Raw genomic sequence first — 25,244 nt, forward strand, 5'->3', positions numbered from 1 at the left:
AGCAGCCTGTCATGCAGCTTCATAATTCCGCAAATGTCTCGAATAGGAGACAGCAATGTTTTTGAGTTCCTTTGGGTCTCCAATACTGTCACTCCAACTTCTCAAGACTGCCAAAAGCTCTACCTGTTTCTCTGTGCTCAAACACTAACATCTACTTGGGCTGAGGTCAAATTTTCAGCCTCTTGCCCATATCCAGAATCAGCAAAGCTCTGACCACTTCCCCAAGAAAAAAAAAGGCTATAGATTATTGATTCATCTGTTCAAAGTTTTCTCCTCTCCGGAACCACAGTACTCTAAGTACTCTGCTTTAACAGCTCTTTGATGGCCTTACACAATCACTTTTATGTTTAATCTGTTTTTTGTAGCTGCTCTCAGCAGTAATATCAATGTGTTCAAGTTCTTATCTGAGATAAGTTTTCTTGCCCTATTTTATTTTCTTTATACCCATATCACTATCTTTCTTTATATTAGTCATTAAAGGTGTTTTATGTCTATCTTTCCCTGCTGAAACATAAACTCCAAGACAGCAAAAGCTTTACTGGATCCTCAGGGCGAAATCAGACTAAAGATTGTCTGACCCTGGTATCCTTCCTCTTTCTATCATGTTTCACTTACCCTGCCTATTTCTGTTTTGTAAAGAATTCCAAAGAGCCTCATCATTTCTCAATATGAGAAAAGAGAAAGGCTAATTCTACATATATATATTCTCAGCAAAGAACTATTAGTCCCTTTTTTCCCATGTGTCCTCACTTTTTCCTCCATGAGAGAGAGAAATTAGAGTAAATACACTTTGGGTTTCTCTCCTTCATGGTTCCTTCTCTTTATCTAATTGTTAAGACCCTGACAGTCACTCCTTTCCATGCCCAGCCCCCTGCTGTGCATTAAGCAGACCTGCCATCAGACTCAGGGTGTGCCTTCCACAGCAGACTGCAGACCTGTCTCTCTCTCCCATGCTCTCTAAGATGCTGCAAACTGAACCTGTGAGTCAGGCCACAATTCTCTGTGCGATGGCTGATGGACAAATATATTCAGAACTCCTCTACAGGCCCAACTCTTGCCACAAAGACCAAGATTTAAGAAGCAGAGTATCAAGTACCCACTCTGTACACTTCTGGTACAAAGGGAAAGCTTCAAGAAGCAGAGTATAGGCAGCAATCCAGATGGTGGTGTAGTAGGATGTGAAGCTCAGCTTCTCCCACAAATACATCAAAGATACATCTACACGTGGAACACTTCCCACAGAATATCTAACTCAACACTGTCAGAAGACCTCAGACTGCTGAAAGGGGAAGAAAATCTCCATGTAACTGGGTAGGAAAAAAAAAAAAAGAAAGAGAGAAAGGAATCAGGACAGGACCTGCACCCTTGGGAGGGAGCTGTGAAAGAGGAAAGGTTCCTTCACCTTGGGAAGCCCCCTCACTGGCAGGTAGATCTGCTGGGACAGAAGGGGAGCATCAGACCCTCAGAGGAGAACTTCAGCAGCCGGTTTGCGGCAGCCAGAGCAGAGGGAGAACTGCACAGACGGTCAGTGCCGCTGCCCTGCACCCCCCAGCCTGACACGTGCTGGCAGGGGCTGGGTGCTGGAACTCGGGCTTTGGAGATCAGAACTGGGGAGAGGACTGGGGATGGTTGTGTGGAAAGAGCCACATGGGTGGGGAATCCACTGCGACTGCAACGAAGGGTGTATGCGGAGGAAGCCTGGGCCACCTTATCGGCCAGTCGCCATGGTTTGGAGGGTGCAGAAGGGGAGAGGATGAACCTGGACTGCAGCCTTTCTCCCCGTGCGCATGCTCACAGCGGGCAGGACACTGCCTACACGGGCTCCGGGGGCAGTTGCGAGCCACCACTGCTGCCCGCCCAGATGCCAGGAGCGGTTACGAGCCCCCCGCCACCGCCCTCGCAGACTCCAGGCGTGTCCGGGAGCCGCCTCGGCTCCCATCGTGTGCTCCAGGGGCACGCCTGAGCCTCCACCTGAAAACCAGCCACGCGTCGGCACTCCACACACTGAGGAAAGAGGCGACTGACATCCACACTAAGAACAGCCCTTGGGCCAAATATATTAACCCACCCAAGCTACACGGGGATGCCCAGACATATAAATAGCCCTCCAGGACCACAGGAGATAACTGTTTCTCCTAAACTCACGGAGTAAGAGAAATGTATAAGTAAAATGAAAAAACAGAGGAACCACTCCCAGTTAAAAGACCAAGATAATTCCCCTGAAGGAACAAACAATGAAACAGACCTCTTCAGTCTAATAGACACCGATTTCCAAAAGGAGATAATGAAAATACTGAAGGAATTAAGAAAGGCTACGGATGGAAATGCAGAGTACTGGAAAAAGGAACTAGAAACTATAAAGAGTAGCCAAGAAAAATTAGAAAAGTCACTTGCAGAGACGGAAAATGAGCTAAAGGCCATGAATAGCAGAATGAATAATGCCGAAGAATGAATAAGTGACGTGGAAGATAGAATAACAGAAATCACCCAATCAGGACAGTAGACAGAAAGCCAAATTTAAAAAAAAAATGAAAGCAATATAAGAGACTTATGGGATAATATAAAGTATGCCAATCTATGCAAAACAGGGATCCAGAAGGGGAAAAACGTGAAAAGGGGATCAAAAATGTATTTGAAGAAATTATGGCTGAAAACTTCCCAAACCTAAAGAAGGAAACAGATATCCAGGTACAGGAAGCATAGAGGGTCCCAAACAAGATAAACCCAAACAGACCTACACCAAAACATATTATAATAAAAATGGCGAAGGTTAAAGATAAAGAGAGGACTCTAAAGGCAGCAAGAGAAAAACAAAGAGTTAATTACAAAGGAACCCCCAGAAGGCTATCAGCTGATTTCTCTACAGAAATGTTGCAGGCCAGAATGGACTGGCAAGATACTGTCAAAGTCCTGAAAGGGAAAAGTTTGCAACCTAGGATACTCCACCCAGTAAGATCATCATTTAGAATAGAAGGAGATATAAAGAATTTCTCAGACAAGCAAAAACCAAAAGAATACAGCAGGCCTTCCCTGGTGGTCCAGTGGTTAAGACTCCGCGCTCCCAGTGCAGGGGGCTCGGGTTAGATCCCTGGTCAGGGAACTAGATCCCACCTGCCACAACGAAGATCCCGCGTGCCGCAACTAAAGATCCCGCATGCCACAACAAAGATCACACATGAGGCAATGAAGATCCTGCGTGCCGCAACTAAGACCTGGCACAGCCAAATAATAAATTTTTTTTAATAAAAAAAAATAAAGAAAAGAATACAGCGATACTAAACCTATCCTAAAGGAAACAGTGAAAGGTCTTCTCTAAACAGAAAAGAAGAATCTATAGGAAAGAGAAAATCACAATTGGAAAGTAAATCACTTAAATAAGCTAGTACACAGATTAAAAAAGAAAAAAAGAAATTAAATTTCTGTGAAAGTGATAACCACAGTGAACAGCAAAAGGATGAAAGTGAAGATGTGAAAAAGGACATCAAGGGCTTCCCTGGTGGTGCAGTGGTTAAGAATCCGCCTGCCAATGCAGGGGACACGGGTTCAAGCCCTGGTCTGGGAAGATCCCACATGCCGCGGAGCAACTAAGCCCGTGTGCCACAGCTACTGAGCCCGCGTGCTGCAACTACTGAAGGCTGTGGGCCTAGAACCTGTGCTCCGCAACAAGAGAAGCCCACGCACGGCAACGAAGGGTAGCCTCCACTTGCCTCAACTAGAGAAAGCCCACACACAGCAATGAAGACCCAATGCAGCCAAAAATAAATAAAATAAATAAATTTAAAAAAAAAATGTTTACCACAATTATGGGCTTCCCTGGTGGCGCGGTGGTTGAGAATCTGCCTGCCAATGCAGGGGACACGGGTTTGAGCCCTGGTCTGGGAAGATCCCACATGCCGCGGAGCAACTGGGCCCGTGAGCCACAACTGCTGAGCCTGCGCGTCTGGAGCCTGTGCTCCGCAACAAGAGAGGCCGCAACAGTGAGAGGCCCACGCACCGCGATGAAGAGTGGCTCTCACCTGCCACAACTAGAGAAAGCCCTCGCACAGAAACGAAGACCCAACACAGCCAAAATAAATAAATAAATAAATAAATAGCGTTCCCTTATAAAAAAAAAAAGGACATCAAAATCATAAAATGTGGGGGAGGAGAGTAAGAAAATGTAGAGGTTTTTTTCCCCCTCGAATATATTTGAGCCTATATGACCACCAGTCTAAGGCAAGTAGAGATAGGAAGGGGTTAAACATACTTGAAAAACAGGGTAACCACAAATCAAAAACATAAAATAGATTCACAAAAACCAAAAAGAAGAGAACATAAGTATAATACAAAAGAAAATCATCAAACCACAAAAGGAAAAACAAAAAGAAAAAGAAAGGGACACAGAAGAAATACAAAATCAACAGGAAAACAAGGTTTAAAATGGCAATGAATACACATCTATCAATAACTACTTTAAATGTCAATGGACTAAATGCTCCAATCAAAAGACACAGAGTGGCAGACTGGATTAAAAAACAAGAGCTTACATAATATGCTGCCTACAAGAGACCCACTTTAGGGCAAAGGACACACACAGATTGAAAGTGATGGGAGGGAAAAAGAGATTTCATGCTACCAGAAATAACAAGAAAGCAAGGGTAGCAATACTCATATCAGACAAAATAGCCTTTAAAACAAAGGCCATAAAGAAAGATAGAGAAGGACACTATATAATGATAAAAGGATCAATAAAAGGATTTTACACTCAGCACCCAAATACATAAAACAAATACTAACAGACATACAGGGAGAAATCAACAGGAATACAATAATAGTAGGAGACTTTAACACCCCACTCACATAGATGGACAGATCTTCCGGACAAAGAATTAATAAGGCAACAGAGGGCTTCCCTGGTGGCACAGTGGGGTTGAGAGTCTGCCTGCCAGTGCAGGGGACATGGGTTTGAGCCCTGGTCTGGGAAGATCCCACATGCCGCGTAGTGACTGGGCCCGTGAGCCACAATTACTGAGCCTGCGCGTCTGGAGCCTGTGCTCCGCAACAAGGGAGGCCGCGATAATGAGAGGCCCGCACACCACGATGAAGAGTGGCCCCCACTTGCTGCAACTGCAGAAAGCCCTCACACAGAAATGAAGACCCAGCACAGCCATAAATAAATAAATAAATAAACCCAAAAGTTAAAAAAAAAAAAAAAAGTTTAAATAAGGCAACAGAGATCCTAAATGATACAACAGAACAGTTAGATTTAATTAATATTTTCATGACATTACATCCAAAAAGAAACAGAATACATATTCTTTTCAAGTACACATGGAACATTCTCTAGGACTGATGACATACTAGGGCACAAAACAAGCCTCAACAAATTTAAGAGTATAGAAATTATCTCAAGCATCTTTTCTGACCACAACAGCATGAAACGAGAAAGACCAAGTTCTGAGAACTTACCAGGCCAGTTTCCACACAAAAACCTCTTGCACACAATGCAAGAGGATGCTCTGGGAAAAGAAGGGAAGAGGCACTGCCAACAGAGCACAGCCATTTGGAGCGTTCAAGAAAACACTGGGGCTTCCCTGGTGGTGCAGTGGTTGAGAGTCTGCCTGCCAATGCAGGGGACACGGGTTCAAGCCCTGGTCTGGGAGGATCCCACATGCCGCGGAGCGACAGGGCCCGTGAGCCACAACTACTGAGCCTGCGCGTCTGGAGCTTGTGCTCCGCAACAGGAGAGGCCGCGATAGCGAGAGGCCCGCGCACCGCGATGAGGAGTGGCCCCCGCTTGCTGCAAGTGGAGAAAGCCCACGCACAGAAACGAAGACCCAGCACAGCCAAAAATAAATAAATAAATAATAAAAATAAAGGAATTCCTTTAGAAAAAAAAAAAAAAGAAAACACTGGATTCATCAACAGCCCCTTTGGAATACTTGAATAATAGGCTGAGCAGGTGGCGATGAAAATGTACAATCTGTGCTGCAAACTACAGGTACCAAAACTTAAAGGTATGTGCTAGAATAAGAGCCAGTGCCTGCAGAGGTGGTATCTGAACTGTGGTTTGAAATACCGAAGAAAATATTATAGAAAGAGAAGATGTTGGAGATTTAAAAACAAAGGGTTGTTGAGAGTTTTAGCAACATTACATGAATGGATTTTGGTCTCAGAGCAAGTCTGAGCAGGTAGACAGTGGAAGGAAAGGTATCTCAAGCTCCAAACCACCTGGGAAAAAGTACGCAAAAAGACTTCTAACTAAGGGAAGAATAGACTACGATACAAACAACTGGGCACGTTCCACCAAATTATCAATGGGAAGCGTTTACAGTGGAGCACTGGTTTCCAAGCTCAAGCTCTATAACTGGCCTCAGGCCTGAGAAATCCAGAATTCTTTTGCTAATGCAGTTAATTTTAAAATAAAAGTAAAAATCTGAAGTATCAAGAAGGCTTAAGGACAGAGGAGACTGAGTCTCTTCAGACCCCAATCTCAAATCCTGGTGGCCAACACAGAACAAGGCTGAGGTGCTGTTTAATGCTCCGAACCAGTGGGCATCGGGGAGTGCCAAGCTGCACCTCTGGAGGGAGGGGGGAGGATGCAACAGACGATGACAGTGCTCCCCACTGAAACCCTCAGGTGCCTCTCGACCCCGTCCCAAACTAACAGGGGCTCACACACACCAACAGGTGCAATCCTCACTGGTACCTCCAAGCTCTTTGGTGTTAAATGGCCACCCAGGGGCCCTTGGCCTTGTCCACCAGGACTGTTGGCACCACGAGTGCAAATATAACATGAGAAAGAGCTATGCCACATGCTCTCTCGCAGGCATCATTTTCCAGACACCACCCCCAGTACCTGGCTTATTTTGCAGAACCATAACATAGGTAACCACTGGCTTGAGGAGAAGGACCACACATTTGAGAGCTGCAGGTAGTTCGCTCTGGAGCTATGGGGCATATTAGAAATGACTTAAATAACCGGTCCCAATTTACCCACAGAGGAGGGAAGGCTCATTATCTCCCTTTGAGAAGGCTCAAAAGTTCCCAAGAGGAGAAGACTGTGCTAGGACCAGTCAACCTCCTTTCTCTGTGCACCTTCTGAATCCTGGCACCTCCAAAGCTAAAATAATAAAAATGGACTTTAAGAATATAATTCAAGGCTGGGAAGCAGCTCTCTCAGTTAACATAATAAGGAATAGGACTAAAGACAGCAAGCAGTAAATCTTTGCCGTTCAAAAGGTACTGACTGTTTTTCAAGTGCTCCCCCAGGAAGATATACCACTGAGAGTGTCTTCCCCTGTCCTGCCCGGCAGCACAACTGGACAGAGCAGAGACCGGCCGACAATCCACCCCAAAGACCAGACTCACAGAAGGAAGAACTACACGAGGGAGGGAAAAGGTGCATGAACTAAGGGGCTAAAGGGATCAAAGGTCTTAGGTGGGGCTTCCCTGGTGGCGCAGTGGTTGAGAATCTGCCTGCCAATGCAGGGGACACGGGTTCGAGCCCTGGTCTGGGAAGATCCCACATGCCGCGGAGCAACTGGGCCCGTGAGCCACAATTGCTGAGCCTGCGCGTCTGGAGCCTGTGCCCCGCAACAAGAGAGGCCGCGATAGTGAGAGGCCCGCGCACCGCGATGAAGGGTGGCCCCCACTTGCCACAACTAGAGAAAGCCCTTGCACAGAAACGAAGACCCAACACAGCCATAAAAATAAATAAATAAATAAATAAATAAATAAATAAAATAAAAACAGCTTAAGGCAAAAACCCCATGGGTCACTCACATCTAAAAAAAAAAAAAAAAAAAAAGGTCTTAGGTGAAAAGAGCAGGCTTATAGGGAACAAGGAGACTCTTCATCAGTACCCTTCTGAATTGTGTCAAAAGTACAAATATTACTTATTCAAAACACAAGCATAACGTTAGAAGTAAAAGAAAATAAAGAATGGCAATCATTATGTGAATGTAACATTACCTGAACATAAAATGTGTAAAATCAATAGCTCTTTGGGTGGTAAAGTGAGAGGACTAGGTATACTGGTATGTAAAAACAAATAATAATGTAAAGACATCAAAGAACCACAGGAATACATAATGCAAAACTAGATGAGCATTTACTGTAGCACTGTCAGCCTCTTTAGGTTTCCTATATGCAAGTCTTTTTTTCAAAATAAAAATTATCACCATCTGCTTAGCAATGCATCATAACCAGCTGTGCAAGACATTAACCTGACCACTACACTAAAATTTTCAGAGATAACAAAACAAATATCAAAAGTCATTAACAACCCCTCAAAAATTGTTATTTTTATCATTTTCGACTTATTTAGGTTATCTTTTTTGTCACATAAATGTTTGGCTTTTGAAAACCTTCATGGTAAAAAAAAATTAACTGCTGAGAAAATTAAGATCTTATAGAAAAATAGTAAAAGCCATTAAAAATATTTTCAGGTTTATAAAAATAAACAATTAAAACAGCATATTAAAATAAGGCAAACCAATAACATTTTCCACTTAAACTGTAGTGAAGACTATATTATGAATTTCCATTTTCCATCACCTGCACTTCAGAAATCTTTCAAGAACCTCAAGCAACCCCACTCCCTACATCAAGCAGTTTCAGCAATATGGTGATGCTTAAAAATGTATTTTGCTTGCAGATAATACATTATGATATGTTTCATGTGTCAATTTGGCTCGATGGTAGTACCCAGCTATTTAATCAAATAGTAACCTAGGTGTTGCTGTGAAGGTGTTTTATAGATGTGGGTAACATCTACAATCAGTTGACTTTAAATAAAGGAGATTACTGTCAAAGCTGTGTGTGGCCTTCATCCAAACAAAGGCCTTAACTGCAAAAACTGAGGTTTGCCAGAGCAGTTCTGCCTCAAGACTGAAGCGTCATCAACTCCTGTCTGAGTTTCCAGCCTACAGATTCCAACCCGCCACCCACACAATCATGTGAGCCAATTCCTTGAAAACACACACACACACACACACACACACACACACACACACACACACACACACATATCCATTGGTTCTGTTTCTCTGGAGATCCTAACCGATCAATGCACATTCAGAGAGACATTTTATGTGTAGTTCTCTGTTTCAGTATTCTTTATCTTTCTGATTTTATGATCCTACTTCCCTTAGGCCCACCTATACCATCTCAGCTCCCATCCTCCGCATGGAACCCACCAAATAAAATTCTTGGGACTGAGTTTCCTTTTCCAAGTTTTTGTTTAACAATATCTACACCTCTGCTTTTCTATTTCCATCCCTCGGGCCCTTCTTTTTCTAAAGATTATGAAAGAACAGTAATGAAAATAATTGCCATAAACTAGGATGAAAATTCTCATAATATATAGATATATATTTGCATTACAAATTCCTGCAGCAGAAAGACTTCAGATTGCAAAAGACTATCTACAGTGTCATAGCTCTTTAACTGTATGTTTTTAAAGGTAAGGTACATTTTAAGCTGGGATTTTCATTCCAACACAGACAGAAATGTTTCTGTGCGGGAGATCAGCTCAGTGCTTTGTGACCACCTAGAGGGGTGGGATAGGGAGGGTGGGAGGGAGATGCAAGAGGGAGGGGATATGGGGATATATGTATACATACAGCTGATTCACGCTGTTGTACAGTAGCAACTAACACACCATTGTAAAGCAATGATACTCCAATAAAGGTGTTTTAAAAAAAAAAAAAAACAAAGAAATGTTTCTGGGCAATTAGCACTGCAATTGGGAAATAAAAGTTAAAGGAAAAGTATAATTTCATTTACAGAAATCAAATTCTAAATCCATAAAAAGAATATGCTTATTTTGAAATCCAAACATCCTTATTCATGGATAACTTCTTTTTTAATGATTAAGTATATAAACTTCAGAGTTATAGAAGAATTGTCTAGTTAGATATTTCAACAGTACTTTAATGCTAAACTTTCAAGGTATTCAGGTTCCTTAAAATTCAAACATTTCAATGCTTTGTCAACTGGAATCAATGTCTATTAACTTAGCTTTATACATGCCTTAAATTGTACAAAGAAAAACATATTTTAAGTATTTAAAACAATAATCACATCCTCACCTCCCACATCAACCTGTAATCCATATTTTCATCCAAGTCTTCGGGCATTCTCTTCTCTCCAGCAAATGGTCCAAACTTTTCACCCTGAGTAGTAATGATTACATTGAAAAAGGATTAGTATAATAATCAATAATCAAGTTACTAAAATAAACTATTATTTCTCTTCTGGAAAAATTTTTTTCTCCAAAGCCTTATGCCCAATGATTGAGATACATTTAAAACATTAATTTACCCAACACAAGATATTTACATATTTAAAATCTAACTTAATCTATTTTTAGCCAAAGAGCCTAAATCCACAACACAGGAGCCAACATGAAAGGGTTAAATCGTTCAACATTTAAATTCGGACAAGGCTTGAACACTATACTTACATGTTTCAAACCTCTGCAGCCACTGGCAAGTGGTCTTAAAATGAGAAGCACTGCGTCCTGCCTGACTTGAGACAAGCCCACCAGGCAGAAAACCACCTGGTTTCCGTAAAAATCATAAATTCGTCCCAATCATGAACAAGAAAGAAGTAGACTTGCCATCCTCAGAGGAAGACTGTTCATAAACAAAGTTTAAATTCTCCTGCCAATCTTTCAAACAACCAAGGGGCACTCTATAAACCAGGGCTTCTCAAAGTGCGTACTTTGAATCACCAGCATGAGAGTCACCGGCGTCGCTTATTACAAATTCAGAATCCTGTGCTTATTAAAATCAGAATCTCTGGGAGTGCGATGTGTGGAGCTGCATTTGGACAAGTTCCCAGGTGAGAGCTGCTGGCAGACACCAGGAGTGGCCCCGGCAGGGAGGGACCCGTGAGGCAGGGTGAAAGGGTAAGCAAAACTGTTCTCACAACTAAGGCAACCAAAGCAGGACTGGAGAGACAGAGAGGGTGGGATCACACTTGTCCAGCCAGACGATCCACAGACGTGTGTGCAGAGAGGGTAGGGGGTCACGCATGCCCTCGTGAGCCTCCTCCAAACCTGCCTGTGACTATTCTACAGAAGAACCCTTCCCTTCATTGGGAAGTGGACGAACTTTTTTTTTTTAATTTTTTTTTTTACATCTTTATTAGAGTATAATTGCTTTACAATGGTGTGTTAGTTTCTCCTTTATAACAAAGTGAATCAATTATACATATGTCCCCATATCTCTTCCCTCTTGCATCTCTTTCCCTCCCACCCTCCCTATCCCACCCCTCTAGGTGGTCACAAAGCACCGAGCTGATCAAGGAGGTGGACAAACGTTTGATGAACATTGTCAGGGGGAAAAATAACCACCAAAACAATGTTTCAAGGCATATAAATGACTTAATGAACAACAGAAAACCCAACTCCAGGCAACAGTCAAATGTTAAAACTTACAGGATTTACAACTAGCCCCTCATGTTACAGACAAAGAAAAGAGGTTCTGAAAAGTCACAAGTAATGGCAAAGCTTTGAAGACCTACTGTTTAATGTTAACTTGGAGGCAGAAAATGCTACAGAGATCCCTGAAATCAAGACGATAATCCTAAATAAACCAAAAACAAGTACACCAAAGAGACAGGGAGACTGCTATTTGGCTATTTCAAGGCAACCTGGAAGACAGACCAAATATTAAGGTGTGTTTTTGGTAATAAATTTGAGGATTTGGTATTAATACATATATAGTCCAACTTTTCACTCCACTTTGTCATGTATTTAGCCTTTATCAACTATTGCAGAAGGAAATCATCTGAGTACACGCTTTCCAATGCAAGAGATCTACCCATGCCAGTCAGTTCCTCTTTGCAGTACAAATTTGGAGGAAATAGAAAATTGTATCAATTAATTCAGCAGCATTCAAAGGACTGAAAAGAAAGGGATGGAAACCCAAGTAAATGCATTGGGCTTGGGGAAAAAAGCCTGCTTGGATGCAGGCCTAGGAAGATTATTAAAGGACTTAACAGCTTTGAAAATTCAAAATAAGAATCAGGACCGTGAGTTTAAAGCCTTGCTATTAATAGTGAGCAATCACTCTATCATAAACTCTAACTATAATAAATACGGCTTTCAATTTTTTTTTTCCTCAGCCAAGAAATACATTTTGCATCTCAGCCTAGCATATTCACATCTATACAGCTGACAACACGGTTTGAACTGTGTGGGTCCACTTAAATGCAGGTATTTTAATTACACCATCCTGGTCGGTTGAATGCACCAGTGTGGAAGAACCACAGATGTGGAGGGCCAACTACAAATTCTGTGTGCATTTACCCCCTTGTTGTTCAAAGGTCAAGTGTACACAGAAACACACTTATAAAACTAACATGTAAATTTTTAAAAATAATACTACCCTTCCTCTGTACAATGTATTCCATACTGTCTACTCTATTTTACTTCACTTTTGAAAAAATACTAGTTTTGACCCAATAAAGTTAATTTCACAACTCACCAATGGGTTGCAATCCAATCTGAAAAACACTGACATAAAAACACAGATGGAGGAGATAAATTTCTAAGTATATTTGGCTTTCTCGATTTGGTAAAATTGCCTTCAAAGTACACTAGTGAGTATACTGGGATGATGTGGTCAAATAAACTTGAGTTTCTGTGGCTGCAAGATTACAAAAATATAAACAGTCAACTCTTAGTTATCCATACACTTGTGGTAAGAAACACTGCAGATAATTAAACCAATTTATATTTGGTTTTTGATGAGGATTTTATACTTACTTGACCCACTCCAGGCCTTCCCCCAAAGATCCCAGCACCTACTACCCACCCCCTTCTCTCTTTGTTCACTGTCATTTCTACTATACAAACAGCACTTTCTTATCATCACAGTTTTAATGTATACACTGCTTTGTTCACTAACCATTTCCTATGATATTTCTAACCTAAGAATAAGCCTCTCCTGCCTCAGTAGGCTTCAAACCTGCTCGGGTAACATACCCGTGAAAGGAAGATTTAGGGCATGCACCCATAGGTAATTTTTTTCTTTGAGTTGAACCATATGATATTGCCAGTATTTGACCATTTTTGAGCTATAAAAATTAAAATTTTTCATAGGATTCATTATAATATAAATTACATATACATGTGCATGAGCATATTAAACACCTAAAATGAGGTTCATAATTAATGGTAGGAAGGAAACTAACGCTTCAAACTATCGTCTTGAAAATTTCGAAAATTTCTAGTTGACTTCCTATCATCATTGGTTTTACTTTTTGTGATTTAGCTGCTGAAGATCTCATACTAGCAGGAGAAAAACTATCAACTCTACCATTTTCTTGCTGTTAATGTGCGTCAGCATTATTATTACTACCTTCAACCTGTGACTACATTACAAAAAACCTTCCTAGAATTCTTCACTTCTAACAATCTGAAGAGTCACTATCTCAAATGCTTACAAGGTGAGGCAGGAGAGCAGCACAACATTAGACAACAAACATGTGAAGGACACAGTAGGGAGTGGCCAGGAGGTGAGTTGGAGGGCATGCCCATTTAAAAAGCTTTTCAACTCCAACTGACTGTTGCTATATCACAGGGGGAGCCCAATGTTGCCAGATATCTGCAAATATTTTAGTGAAGCTGACAACTCAAATTTCTTCATGAAATCACTACTATTCTACACTGGCAATGAATTTCAAGTTTTCAAAATTCTGCGCAGATCAAATAAAATGTGATTGTAAGATAAATTCAACCTGTAGATACCAAATGTCCAAGTCAAACTCACTTCTCAGACTGGCCCAATGCTGAGCCTACAGTGGTGCTTCTTTGCTGTTTCTAAAAAAGGCAGATAAATATCCATTCAATTTGGGACCCACTGGGCTAGACAATAACTTCTAATAAAAAATGTACGATTGCAAACATGTGGGCGATTTTCTCTCATTTTGATTAATATTATTAGCAGGAATTTGAAACCAAGATTTACTGCAGATATCTCTCTTAGAATAATGGGAAAAGCACTACCTGAGTATTCCAGGGATCTGGATCCTAATCCTTGCTCTGTCACTAATTATCTGTGACACATTAGGCTGTCACAAACTTGTGAGCTTCAGTTTCCTCACCTATAGAACTGAGAAATTTGGATTAGCTGATTTCTAAGATTCCTTCCAGCTCTCAAATCCTATTAGAGAGAGCTTCCACAGACCAAATTTAGAACAATTTGGGGATCAAAGAGAACAAGAGTATAATTGATTGAAACACATTAACAAATTCTTAAGGCCACGATGATTGCTAGAGAGAGGAAAAAAAAGAATTTTTTAAATGTCTCATTTGCTGGCATAACAGCTTACTAAAATTAATAAAGAGAAAGAACTAAGCATCTTGTCCTATCTTTCAACAATTACGCTACTTCAGGATAAGCAGACAGCAGCAAACGATGAAGGAAGGCTCTTCTTTACAGAGGAATGCTAACTTATAAATAAAGGAGGAACATTCAAGTGAAATCCCCATTTTGAAATCCCTAATAATGTAACTGATTCAGGGAAGGATGATCAATGGATGCTAAAACCATCAGGTAAAATGTTGATAGTAAAACAGGTATTCATACACTATCAGCTCACAGATTACCAGTTAAGCACAAATTATCTTTACAATGGAAAAATTACGTTAACCCGGTGCTGGTATTACTCAGGGAAAAACCAGATATTATATGCCCTCTGCTAAAACGCAGTATGAAGTAAATCATTCTAGCCCCTCATTCCCCAGTGTCTGCCATAGGGATGTGACAGGAGTGTTTGCTAAACTCTCCAGGCACCTCCAGAGGCCAAAGGGCAAGTGAACATGCACAGAACTCTTCCCGCTTGTCCTGCCTCTCACCCAGCGCCTGGGGAGATCCTGCTACCTAGGAAGAGCGCACACGGATAAAACACGTTGAGAGAGGGAAGGGGATGCTTTCTATGTTCCCTCCTGTCTCCCGCTGCCAAAACTGCACTCTCTTCTGCAACATAAAAAGTATCCAGAGGGTAGAGAGAAGTGTTTAATACACAATGTCAGTGTGTTTCAGAAAAAAAAAAAAAGTAAAATAATCTATATCTAACTCTCAGATGAGAAGAAAGACAGAAGATAGAGGAACATTAAATAATGTGCCTTGGAAAACCATCAGATAAATCCAGATTGTGAGATACACCACAAACAATTAGCTTGATCTCTTCAGAAAGTAACTGTCATTTTTTCAAAAACGGTATGGAAACAGGGAAACCGTGAAAGAGAGATTTAATAGACATAACCAAGTATAATAGGTGGTCCTTGAGGATCCTGGTTCGAAAATAAACAGCTATAAAAACATCCTGGAGGCACTTGGAGTAATTTGAATATGGGCTGGAATTAAAAGACATTAGGAAATCACTATTATTTTCGTTGGATGTTAAAATGATAGTATGGCTACTTGAGAAAATGTCCTTATGCTAAAATATGGAGGAATGGTCATAATATCTATAATTTACTTTGAAATGGTTCAGCAAATAAAAAATATATACATATAGATGAAATAAGTTATATTCAAGTGAATCAATCTGCAGTTGAATCATTTATATGTAAAATAATGATGTTTTTCACAGAAGGAGTCTAGAGTCCTCACTTAGAACATAATTATATTTCAGTGCTAAGGTACTATGCATGTGTGTGCTCTTGCAATACAAGTAGGTCATCAATAAAGTACATTTCCAAAAAGTTCAATATGAAAAATATCCAATCTGCTTTCCCTACTATGACTGCCCAGGTAGAGACAAGTTGCTTCCCTATATCCATTCTCCTTAGTACTAGAATGCTGACCTTGTTGCGGGTACTAATGTATCCAGGTAGAAAAAAGACATTACCAGTTCCCCATTTAGACAGAGAAGACAGCTAACAACATGGAAGCAGAAATCACTGTATGAACTTACTACAAAAGCTCTTAAATGAGAGCTAAGTCAGGAGGTACACCCTAATGCCTTGGTTACTTCCTCTTTCTCCTCACCTGGAATCAAAGCATGATAGCTGGGGCTAAAGGAGCCATTTTGAGGCCGAGAGAACTGCAAAGACTTCCACCCTGACATTTTGAGCCACTGAACTGATAGCAGCAAATGCTCACCTTGTTATAGAGAGAACATAACCCCCAAGCTTTAGATTACTACAGTAGTCTCTGTTACTCTGAGCTGATACAGCAAATATCAGGCAAAAGAAATGCACTAGTGCCCAGGATATAGCAGAATTATTCTTTATGAAATTCATCAGTTATAATATGAATATGAAATGGGAAATGCAGGAGAGTTGTGAAGGAGAAGTGATTCTGGAACATGGTGACCTGAATGCAGCACCTTTTCCTTTAACCCCAACTCTAAGCCACTTGCTTCTCTTGAGCAAAACAACTTCTACTAGCATGTATGAGTAACTGTGTATAAGTGAAGCCTTAGGTTCTGGCACAGAACTGGTGTGAGGCATTCTCTAAAGTGGGCTGAGTAATTAACTGAAAAACAGCAGAAGAGTGCTGAGGACTGGCAACTAGGGGATCCTGAGAAGAACCTGAAAGGCAGAGAAGGCTGGGGCCATAGCCCACAGTCCTTCCCATCCTTGCAGCCCAGGAAAGTGCAAGAAGACCAGAAAGCCAACAGGGAATTGACAGTCTATCTGTCACTGCAGGCCCATGACAATAGAGACCCCTTTGCCTACAGGGAAGGAGTGATACCACAGAGTGTTCTTCAATAACCAGTCTTGAGCTTCGATAAAACAACCAGGGCAAATTGCCTGTAAAAAGGGGCCCAGCTGCCTATGAAGGAGACCAAGCAGAAAAATAATATCCATACTCTGTAAAACAGAACATCTGTAGGAGACAGAGTACTTTAATTAAAAGGAATTATGTCGGGAATTCCCTGGCGGTCCATTGGTTAGGACTCCGTGCTCACTGCCGAGGGCCCAGGTTCAATCCCTGGTCAGGGAACTAAAATCACACAAGCCATGCGGTGTGGCCAAAAATAAAAAAAATTAATTAATTAATTAATTGGAATATGTCAATTACATAAGAGAATTTAAGAAGATTCAAGTACAGCACTCAAAAAAAAAAACCTTTTAAAAGTGAAAAAAACATAATTTCCTAGTTAAATATTTTTAGAGAATAAATTGAAAGAGAAATATAACAACCTGAGAATCACCTACCCAGTCAGGAAATCCTTTACAGTCAGATGGGAAGGAGAGCTACTTGATGATATACACAGATTCAGAGAGAATATTATCCACATGATTTAATGAGAAAAAGAACCATAAAAAGTCTCTCACTAAACAAATTAACCAGAACAAAGGACAAAAATTAGAAGAAAATGAATAGCTAGTGTATATACACACCTGGGTATGCAGAATATACAAGTTAAATAACAACTCTTGAAACAAGGGATATACTTTTAAAAGAAATTCTATTAAGTAACACACCATTTCATCAAAACTTAGGAATCTGGGGGGAAGAAAGGCAGGAAGATAAAAGCATCCCCAAAGTTGCAGGGCAGGCAGAGGTTGGGGGGAGGGCTGAGTGGTGGCAGGAAGAAAGGAGAAGAGGGAACTAATAGAGAAATGAACATCTTGTGGAAGAAATCATATTTTTTGTGGAGAAAATGGTTGAGGCTCTAGCTATCAAATAAAAAAATCATGTGCATCGGATTATGAAAGAGGAAGAAGAAGTAAATCACTAGAGAAAAAGAAGAGTAGAACTAATAAATTAACAGGAGGGGGGAAAAGAATGAATAGTGACTTGAACAGACAACAAAAATAAGGAAAATTCAAAATAAGTTATAACAATATAAAATAAGTAATGAGTGTAAAGATGACAAGAATAAAAATCAATTATATCAGTCATTACACTACATATGAAAACGCTAAATTCTCTTATTAAATGAGATTATAATACTGCATTATGAAATACAACCTAGCTAAAATGATTACACAAAGATAAAACAAAATGATAAAAAGTAAATTAAAATGAGTATTCAAAGATATACAGATAAAAGCAAAGAAAAGAAAGGCAATAGCGTACCATACAAGGTTAAATTAACAGCTGAATGCACTAAACAGAATAAAGCATAACGTTATGTAATGATATAAAGCATATTTATGAAGAACACAGAACAGTGAGAAACCAGTAGCATAGAAATCTTAAAAAAATGCAAGAACTAGAGTGGGAGATTGTAAAATACCTTTCAAAATTGGACAGATAGGTTAATAAAAAATAATAAATAAAAATATACAGAAAATGCCATTAATCTTAAAACTTTCAAAGTTCAATATCCATCAAAGATTTAGAAAGACTATCACTCCTACCCTAAAAATAAGAAAGTCTGATAAACTATAAAATCATAACTTTTCTTGAAGAGTGCACTGGCTTACCTATGGCGGATCACAGAAGGAGGAGCTGCCGGCCACCACACAAGCAAGTAAGAAATCAATTAACATTTTAATAGTTTGCTGATGAATGCATGTGAGACAGATTGACTGTATAGAACCACTGGAAGCCCCAGACCCAAGGGGGGTTCACACACACTTACAGACTCTTTTCCAAGGGCCTCCCCATATAAGAAGGATTGGGGGACAGAAAGAAGGACAGAGAGACTCCTTCAGTGGTGCAGAAGGAAAACAGCAGCCGCTGCAAGAATGCACAACACCCCATACCTCCTGCCCTTATCTTTCTCTCATATTAGGAGAAGCCTTTAGCTACTACAAGAACGTAGCAAACTCTGTCATCTCCAGGATACAAATAAAGATCAACTGCTGCTGAAGGAAGCAGTACAGGCTCAGGAATATATACCACAACCTCAAAGGATTCTTACCATTGGGTGAGGTACAGGAAACACTCTCCCACAAAAGAACCAATCACTGATACAAGACAAAAGTTTGGCTCCTACGGGAAAGAGAGGTAGGAATGCTATGGAAACCCAACTCCCAGAGCTCAGGCTGATAAACCCTAGATAAGAGTGAAGCTGGACCAAGACAGAGAACAGAGAGAACACAGACCTCGAATAACACAGCGGTCTACTATGGGGGAAGGACGAGAGCATGGCAACTTGGCGAGAGAACCCCGCTATGGTGCAGGCACCCAGGGACAGGAGAAAGCTGAGAGCAGAAGAGAGACACTGAGCAACACCTGGAGCATCCCAGCCACCACCCTAATCACAAGGCAACTCTAGAAGAATCTGAAGCCTGTGGTGCACTGAAAGTAACAAAAACAACAACACAATGCAAACCCACCTTATCTCCTAACTCGGTTGACCCAAACTCCCACACTAAACAGGCTGACAAAATAAAACATGTGCATATTTCCAAACATAAATACCATTTACCACACTCTGATTGTTTCACACATGACACTGGCATTCAGTCAAAAATACAAAAATAAAAACATACAAGGAAACAAGGGAAAAAACAGCAAATTCTGAAGGAACAGAGCAATCAGCAGAATCAGATGCAGAAATGACACAGACATTAGAACTATCAGACAAGGACTTTAACAATAACTATGGTTAATTTGTTACAGAATGTACTAGAAAAGGCAGATAACATGCAATAACATAGGGGAAATATCAGCTAAGACATGGAGCCTATAAGAGAGTATCCAGTGAAAATGCTAGATATAAAAATCGTGGTTTCAAAAATGAATTCCTTTGACAGACTCACCAGGTAACTTAACACAGCTGAGAAAAGCAGCAGTAAACTTGAAGATAAGGCAACAGAAATTACCTAAACAAACACAAAGTGGGAAAAGAAAAAGAAAGCAGAACAAAGAATGGAAGAGCTGTGAGACAATATCACATCAATTGGTCTGACATACATGTAATTGGAGTCCCAGAAGAGAGAAAGCTTATGCCAGAAGTAATATTTGAAGAGAAAATGGCTAAGGATTTTCCAAAAATGATAAAACACATCAAACCACATATAAAATAAAAAAGCAAGTTTTTAAAAAAATTTTAAAGACATCATATTCAAACTGTTAAAATGCAAAGAAAACGAGAAAAACCTTGAAAGTAGAGGAAAAAAGATTATGCGTGAAGAATGTAACTTACAGCAGACTTCTTGTCAGAAACTTTGTAAACTAAAAAAAGAACAAGTGATATCTTCAGTGTAATGAGAAAAAAAAAAACCTGTCAACCTAGAGAAGATATCTTTCAAACAATAAAGCAAAATACTTTTTTTAGAAAAACAAAAGCTGAGAAAATTCATTGCCAGCAGAATTGTGATACAAGAAATGCTCAAAGAATATGGTACCAGAATATACCAGACAGAAATGTAACTCAAAACAAAGAAATGAAGAGCTCCAGAAATGGAAATAAAGGTAAATAACACAATTTGCCTTATTTTTTAATTGTTCTAGAAGATAACTGATGGTATAAAGGGAAAATAGTAAAAATGTACTGTAAGGTTTATAACACACAAAATACATGAAAATTATGGCATAAAGGATGGGAAGGAGGAACTGCCGGTACAACAACTATATCTCACTGCCTTTTTGATATCTGTTGTCTAACAGACTTGTCAAAATCAACATGCCTTAAACCAAACTGCAGATCTTCCCCATTTAAACCTGTTGCACCAAAATCTTCCCCTATCTCAGTTGTTGGCTGACAAACCAATCCTCCCAATTTCTCAGGCTAAAACCCTTGGAATCATCTTCCCTTTCTACCACTTATCTCATCAGCATAGTCTATCTTCAAACTACACTTCCAACACTGCCACCATCTTGGTCTAAGACACCATCACCTCTCACATGGATTATTGCAAAAGAATCCTAATAAGTCTCCCAGTTTACACATTCACCCTCTGGTCAACTATTCTCCACACAGCAATCAGGGTGATCCTGATAAACTCAAGTCAGATCATGTAACTCCTCTGCTCAAAACCCTGCAATGGCTCCCCATTTCACTCAAAGTAAAGCCAATGGCTTTACAATGCCCCAAAAGGCCCTAAGAAATGTAGGCCTGGTACCCTTCTCTTCACTCTCTCTCTCTGACCTCCTCCCCTAGTACTCGGCCCCTCGGTAAGTCCGTTCCAGCCTCACCAGCCTCCTTATTCCTGGAACACAACAGGCAAACGCCCATCTTAGGGCCTTTACTCTAACTGCTGCCTAGAATGTTCTTGCGCTAGAAATGTTTGGCTACTTTCCTCCCATCCTTTAAGTCATTGCCCAAATTTCCCAGCTAGTGAGGATTAACTGGACCAACCACCTATGTAGAAAAACATCCTCCCACAAACGCATACAGTCTGCCAAGTCAACAATACCCAGCTCTACTTTTTCTTTTTTCTACAGCATTTATCACATTTTAACACAGTATAAGACTTTTCTAATCGTTCATTGTTAATTTTCTTCTCCTCTCACGAAAATGCAAGCTCTGCAAGAGCCAGAATTTCTATTTTGTTCACTACTGTATTCCAAACAGCTGGTACAAATCTTGGTAATAAACATTTACTTAATAACTGTGTAAAACAAGACCCAAAGAAATGAAAATTATGTCATATCCTCCGCATAGAATACGTTCAGTTATTAAAAATAATAAATTAGAGCCAAAGCAGATTACCTAGAGGGATTTCTACGAGATACTGCTGAATGATACTCTTTTCTCCTTTTTGTAAAATAACTTTTTAAAAGTGTGTAAATAGGTATGTGTCTGTACTCATGGAAATGCTCATGGATATAGCATTTTATCGGTATGGAGAAAAATAATTTTTGTTTTTTTTTTTTTAGTGAAAGGGATGTATGGAAGAATGTGAGTTCCAATTCTGATTAATCCCCTTGTGATATAACCTTCCTCACAATCAGTGTCCTCATCTATAAAACAAGGACAACAATGGCCACCTCGCAGACTTGTTGTAGGGCTTAAATACAAACTGTGTAACACATCCAGTGACTATTCTGTCACTCACCCTTCTGTCACTAGCAACTAGCCCAGTGCCTAACAACTGCAATTGCTCAATAAATATTTGTTGAAAGAATTAACTGTAGCTGTCATAATCACACACAAAAAACAAAATCTGAATCTGTCATAACACCAGGAAATACAAAGCTGCATTGAGTCACTCTTGTAGAGTGTAAATGTGTGAACATAGAAAAGAGATAGCACATATGGCAGGCATCGATGGTGATTATTTTCCCTCTGATTATGTTTCCAGATTAGCTATCACCAGCCACCAGGAACTGTAAACAAACATCTACTGGCAGAATTTTAGCCAGAGTATAAAGACCCATTATTTCTTCAGAAGAGTCACCTTCTGAGTGGATCAACAAAACACCTTCTTCCACAAAATCCAGTCTTCTTGTATTAAAATTTATGCATGGTGATTCTTCCTCTATGCTTTTACTTACTTTTCTTTGGGGGTTTTTCTCTTTCCCATATGTTTTTCTAACCCTATACAACTTGCCTCTTTTTTTTAGCTTCTTGTATTTTCACAAACTCAGATTTAAACCCTTATTTCAGTTATTTTTCTCTTGGGATTTTACCTCATCAAATGTCTTTGCCACAAATCCCTCAAAGAGAATCAAGGTGCCTGCCTTGGCGTGAAGGAGAGGGAGAGGGAGATGGTACTGTGGAAGGAATAGGAGCTTGCAATACAGCTGTGAGCCGCAAGATGCCAGGCGAAGCTTCTCTGGGCTTCGATATCTTCATCTGTAAGATGAGAAGGTGCAAGCTGGATTCCCTCTGAAGTTCTTTTAAACACCATCATTCAGAACACCATCAGAATCTATTACTTCCTATTCTACTTCTCACGTACATATTTTCTCTTCCTCTTTATAAGGGGACCACTCACCGAGGCTTTACTGCATGAATGCCAACCTTGTTGACCTCTGCCAGAATCAACACTGAAAACAAGGCAGAAGAGTCATCAACATGGTAGATCTGTAATGCGTACATTTTATTGGGACCAGTATGTGAGGAAGGATGCACTGTAAAATGTTCCACATAATGTAGACAAGGAAGAATTATACTTTGGAGCTGTGGTAGGATGTATAATGGCCCACGGAAAACGTTTACATCCTAACCCCTAGAAGCTGTATGATACCTTACATGGTAAAAGGGACTCTGCAGATGGGATTACATTAGGGACCTTGAGCTGGGGAGATTACTCTGCATTATCTGGGTGGACCCAATCTAATCACAAGGGTCCTTGTAAGAGGAAGCAGGAGGGTCAGAGTCAGAGAAGGAGATGTGATGACAAAAGCTGAAGTCAGAATGATGTGGGGTCATGAGCCAAGGAACGTGGGCAGCCTCCAGAAAACTATAAAAGCCAAGAAAGTAAACTCTCTCTTTAGAGCCTCCAGAAGGAACCAGCCCTGCCTACCCATCTTAGATTTATATTCTCCAGAACCATAAAATAATAAACCTGTATTGTTTTAAGCCACTAAATGTGTGATAGTTTGGAATCAGCAATAGGAAACTAATGCCTCCGTGCTGCCAATAAGTTGTGCCCTGAAAAGAAGCTGTGGATAAGATCCTAGGGTATTTGGCAAGTTTGAACTAGGAACCTGCATTTGTTCAAGAGAAGAACAAAGTGTAGTGGGAGACTGCCCTAGGGTTCAAGGGCACAGGATGCCACTCAGGAGTCCCTAAGGCAAAAAGGCACAGGGATGAGAGGGAAGGAAGCCAGGAACTGAGCTACCCCAGTGGGGTCAATTCCCTGTGGCTGGTGTGTATCAAGGGACCTGAGCCTCATCAATGCCCCACCAGGAGGCCCCCCTCCATTCACTCTCTAATGCATCACCCCGTTTACTTCTTTCACTTAACACAGGCTGCAACTGTCTTGGAAATCTTCCCTTTCTTTACCTGTTTGCTACGTCTCTCCCCACACAAGAACACAAGCTCCATGTGGACAAAGACCTTGTCTTGTTTTGCACACGTCTGTATCCCCAAGGCCTAGCACAGTACCTGCCACAATTGAAAAGACTAAATGACTGAAAGTCAGAGGGGAAGAAAAACCAACAGCCTACAACAAACCTCAAGGAAACGAAGACTGGTAGTGGTATATTTGCCACCTTAACCCTTTCCATAAAATCACAGAATCTGAGAGCTCAAAGAAATCTTATGGTTTACCTCTCCACTTTGAGTTCAAACACAATGTCAAACACACCACCGCCTGGTTAATCATATAAGCTGGCAATGAAAAATATGGTCATGATATAAAAAATGTAATGTAGTGAGATGTTTACATAAGTTTTCATTGTATGTATACATCCTATATTAGCTTTGAGTACGTAACATTAATTTTAATCTGCATAGTAACCTAGAATTCCACATCTTTTTTACAACATTAAACTGTGCTCATGAGATAACACATTGCAAGCACTTAGAACAGGGTCTGGCGTGCTAAAGTGTTAAATTTAGTATTTTGTATTATTTTTTATCTTATCATTAGCAAATTGCAATGCGTATAAATGTGAATGAACTCAGGCCTCCTTTTTCTACTCTAGGGCTTTCCACCAGACTCTCATCCATTCTTTCTCCAAGAATAATGGCTCACACAGAAATATCTACCAGACGACCCTCTCTTCGTGCAATCTCTAAATTTCCATAATGGCAAGAAAAGGAAAGGACTTTCCATAATGGCAAGAAAAGAAAAAGAAGTCTTTCCCATTTCTTCTTCTTGTCATTTTGTAGATTTTATAGAAGAAAAAAAAAAAAAAAAAAAAGCAGCAGCAGCACCAGGCCTACAAAAAAGGACAACTGCCAAGGAAACACCGAGTGGGACTAAGGTGGAGCCAGGGAATTAGGTGACTCTGCCGCAGGGATCCCACTCTAGGAGACTCCGCACAAAAAGGGGTGGGTCTAGAAAGGGATTAGGGATGCCACTGGTAAGGGAATCCCCAATCAATATGGTGAATGTAGCGGGGGTAGAGGGTCTAGCAAAATCCCCAACCTCAGTACAGCTCTGGATTAGATTCTCTGAACTGAAATCAATAGATGACTTGAGTTGCAACAGTTTTTGAAAAACAGAATTGTTATACAAGCATACGTATTATAAAAGTGTGATAAAACTTCTGTGATACATTCCAAAATTTGTTTAGAATAGAGAACATAAAAACTTTTACGTGAGGTCCTTAATAGAGCTGCTGAAATACTTTTTCTCAAACCCTTTGATTAATGGCTAGAGTTAAAGCTAGTACAAGGTAACTTCAAAAATATTTAAGCATCCAGAAACTATATGCAAACTGGTAAGGGATGCACTGATATTCAGCTGTAGCTTTACAGTATAGCTAAAATCTGCTATT

General features: G+C 40.3%; 1 protein-coding gene across 3 annotated transcripts in view; it reads right to left on the reverse strand.

Annotated features, from left to right (window-relative positions):
- Nucleotides 1–25,244, reverse strand: part of PRDM5 (PR/SET domain 5) — a 205,030-nt gene that overhangs the window by 177,351 nt on the left and 2,435 nt on the right. For all 3 annotated transcript variants that reach the window (XM_068543370.1, XM_068543369.1, XM_068543371.1), the window contains exon 2: nucleotides 10,074–10,157. In XM_068543370.1, the coding sequence (XP_068399471.1) occupies nucleotides 10,074–10,157 (84 nt within the window). The remainder of the gene's footprint in view (nucleotides 1–10,073; nucleotides 10,158–25,244) is intronic.

Source organism: Eschrichtius robustus, chromosome 4 (assembly GCF_028021215.1).
Source record: "Eschrichtius robustus isolate mEscRob2 chromosome 4, mEscRob2.pri, whole genome shotgun sequence".
NCBI classification, from domain to species: Eukaryota; Metazoa; Chordata; class Mammalia; order Artiodactyla; family Eschrichtiidae; genus Eschrichtius; species Eschrichtius robustus.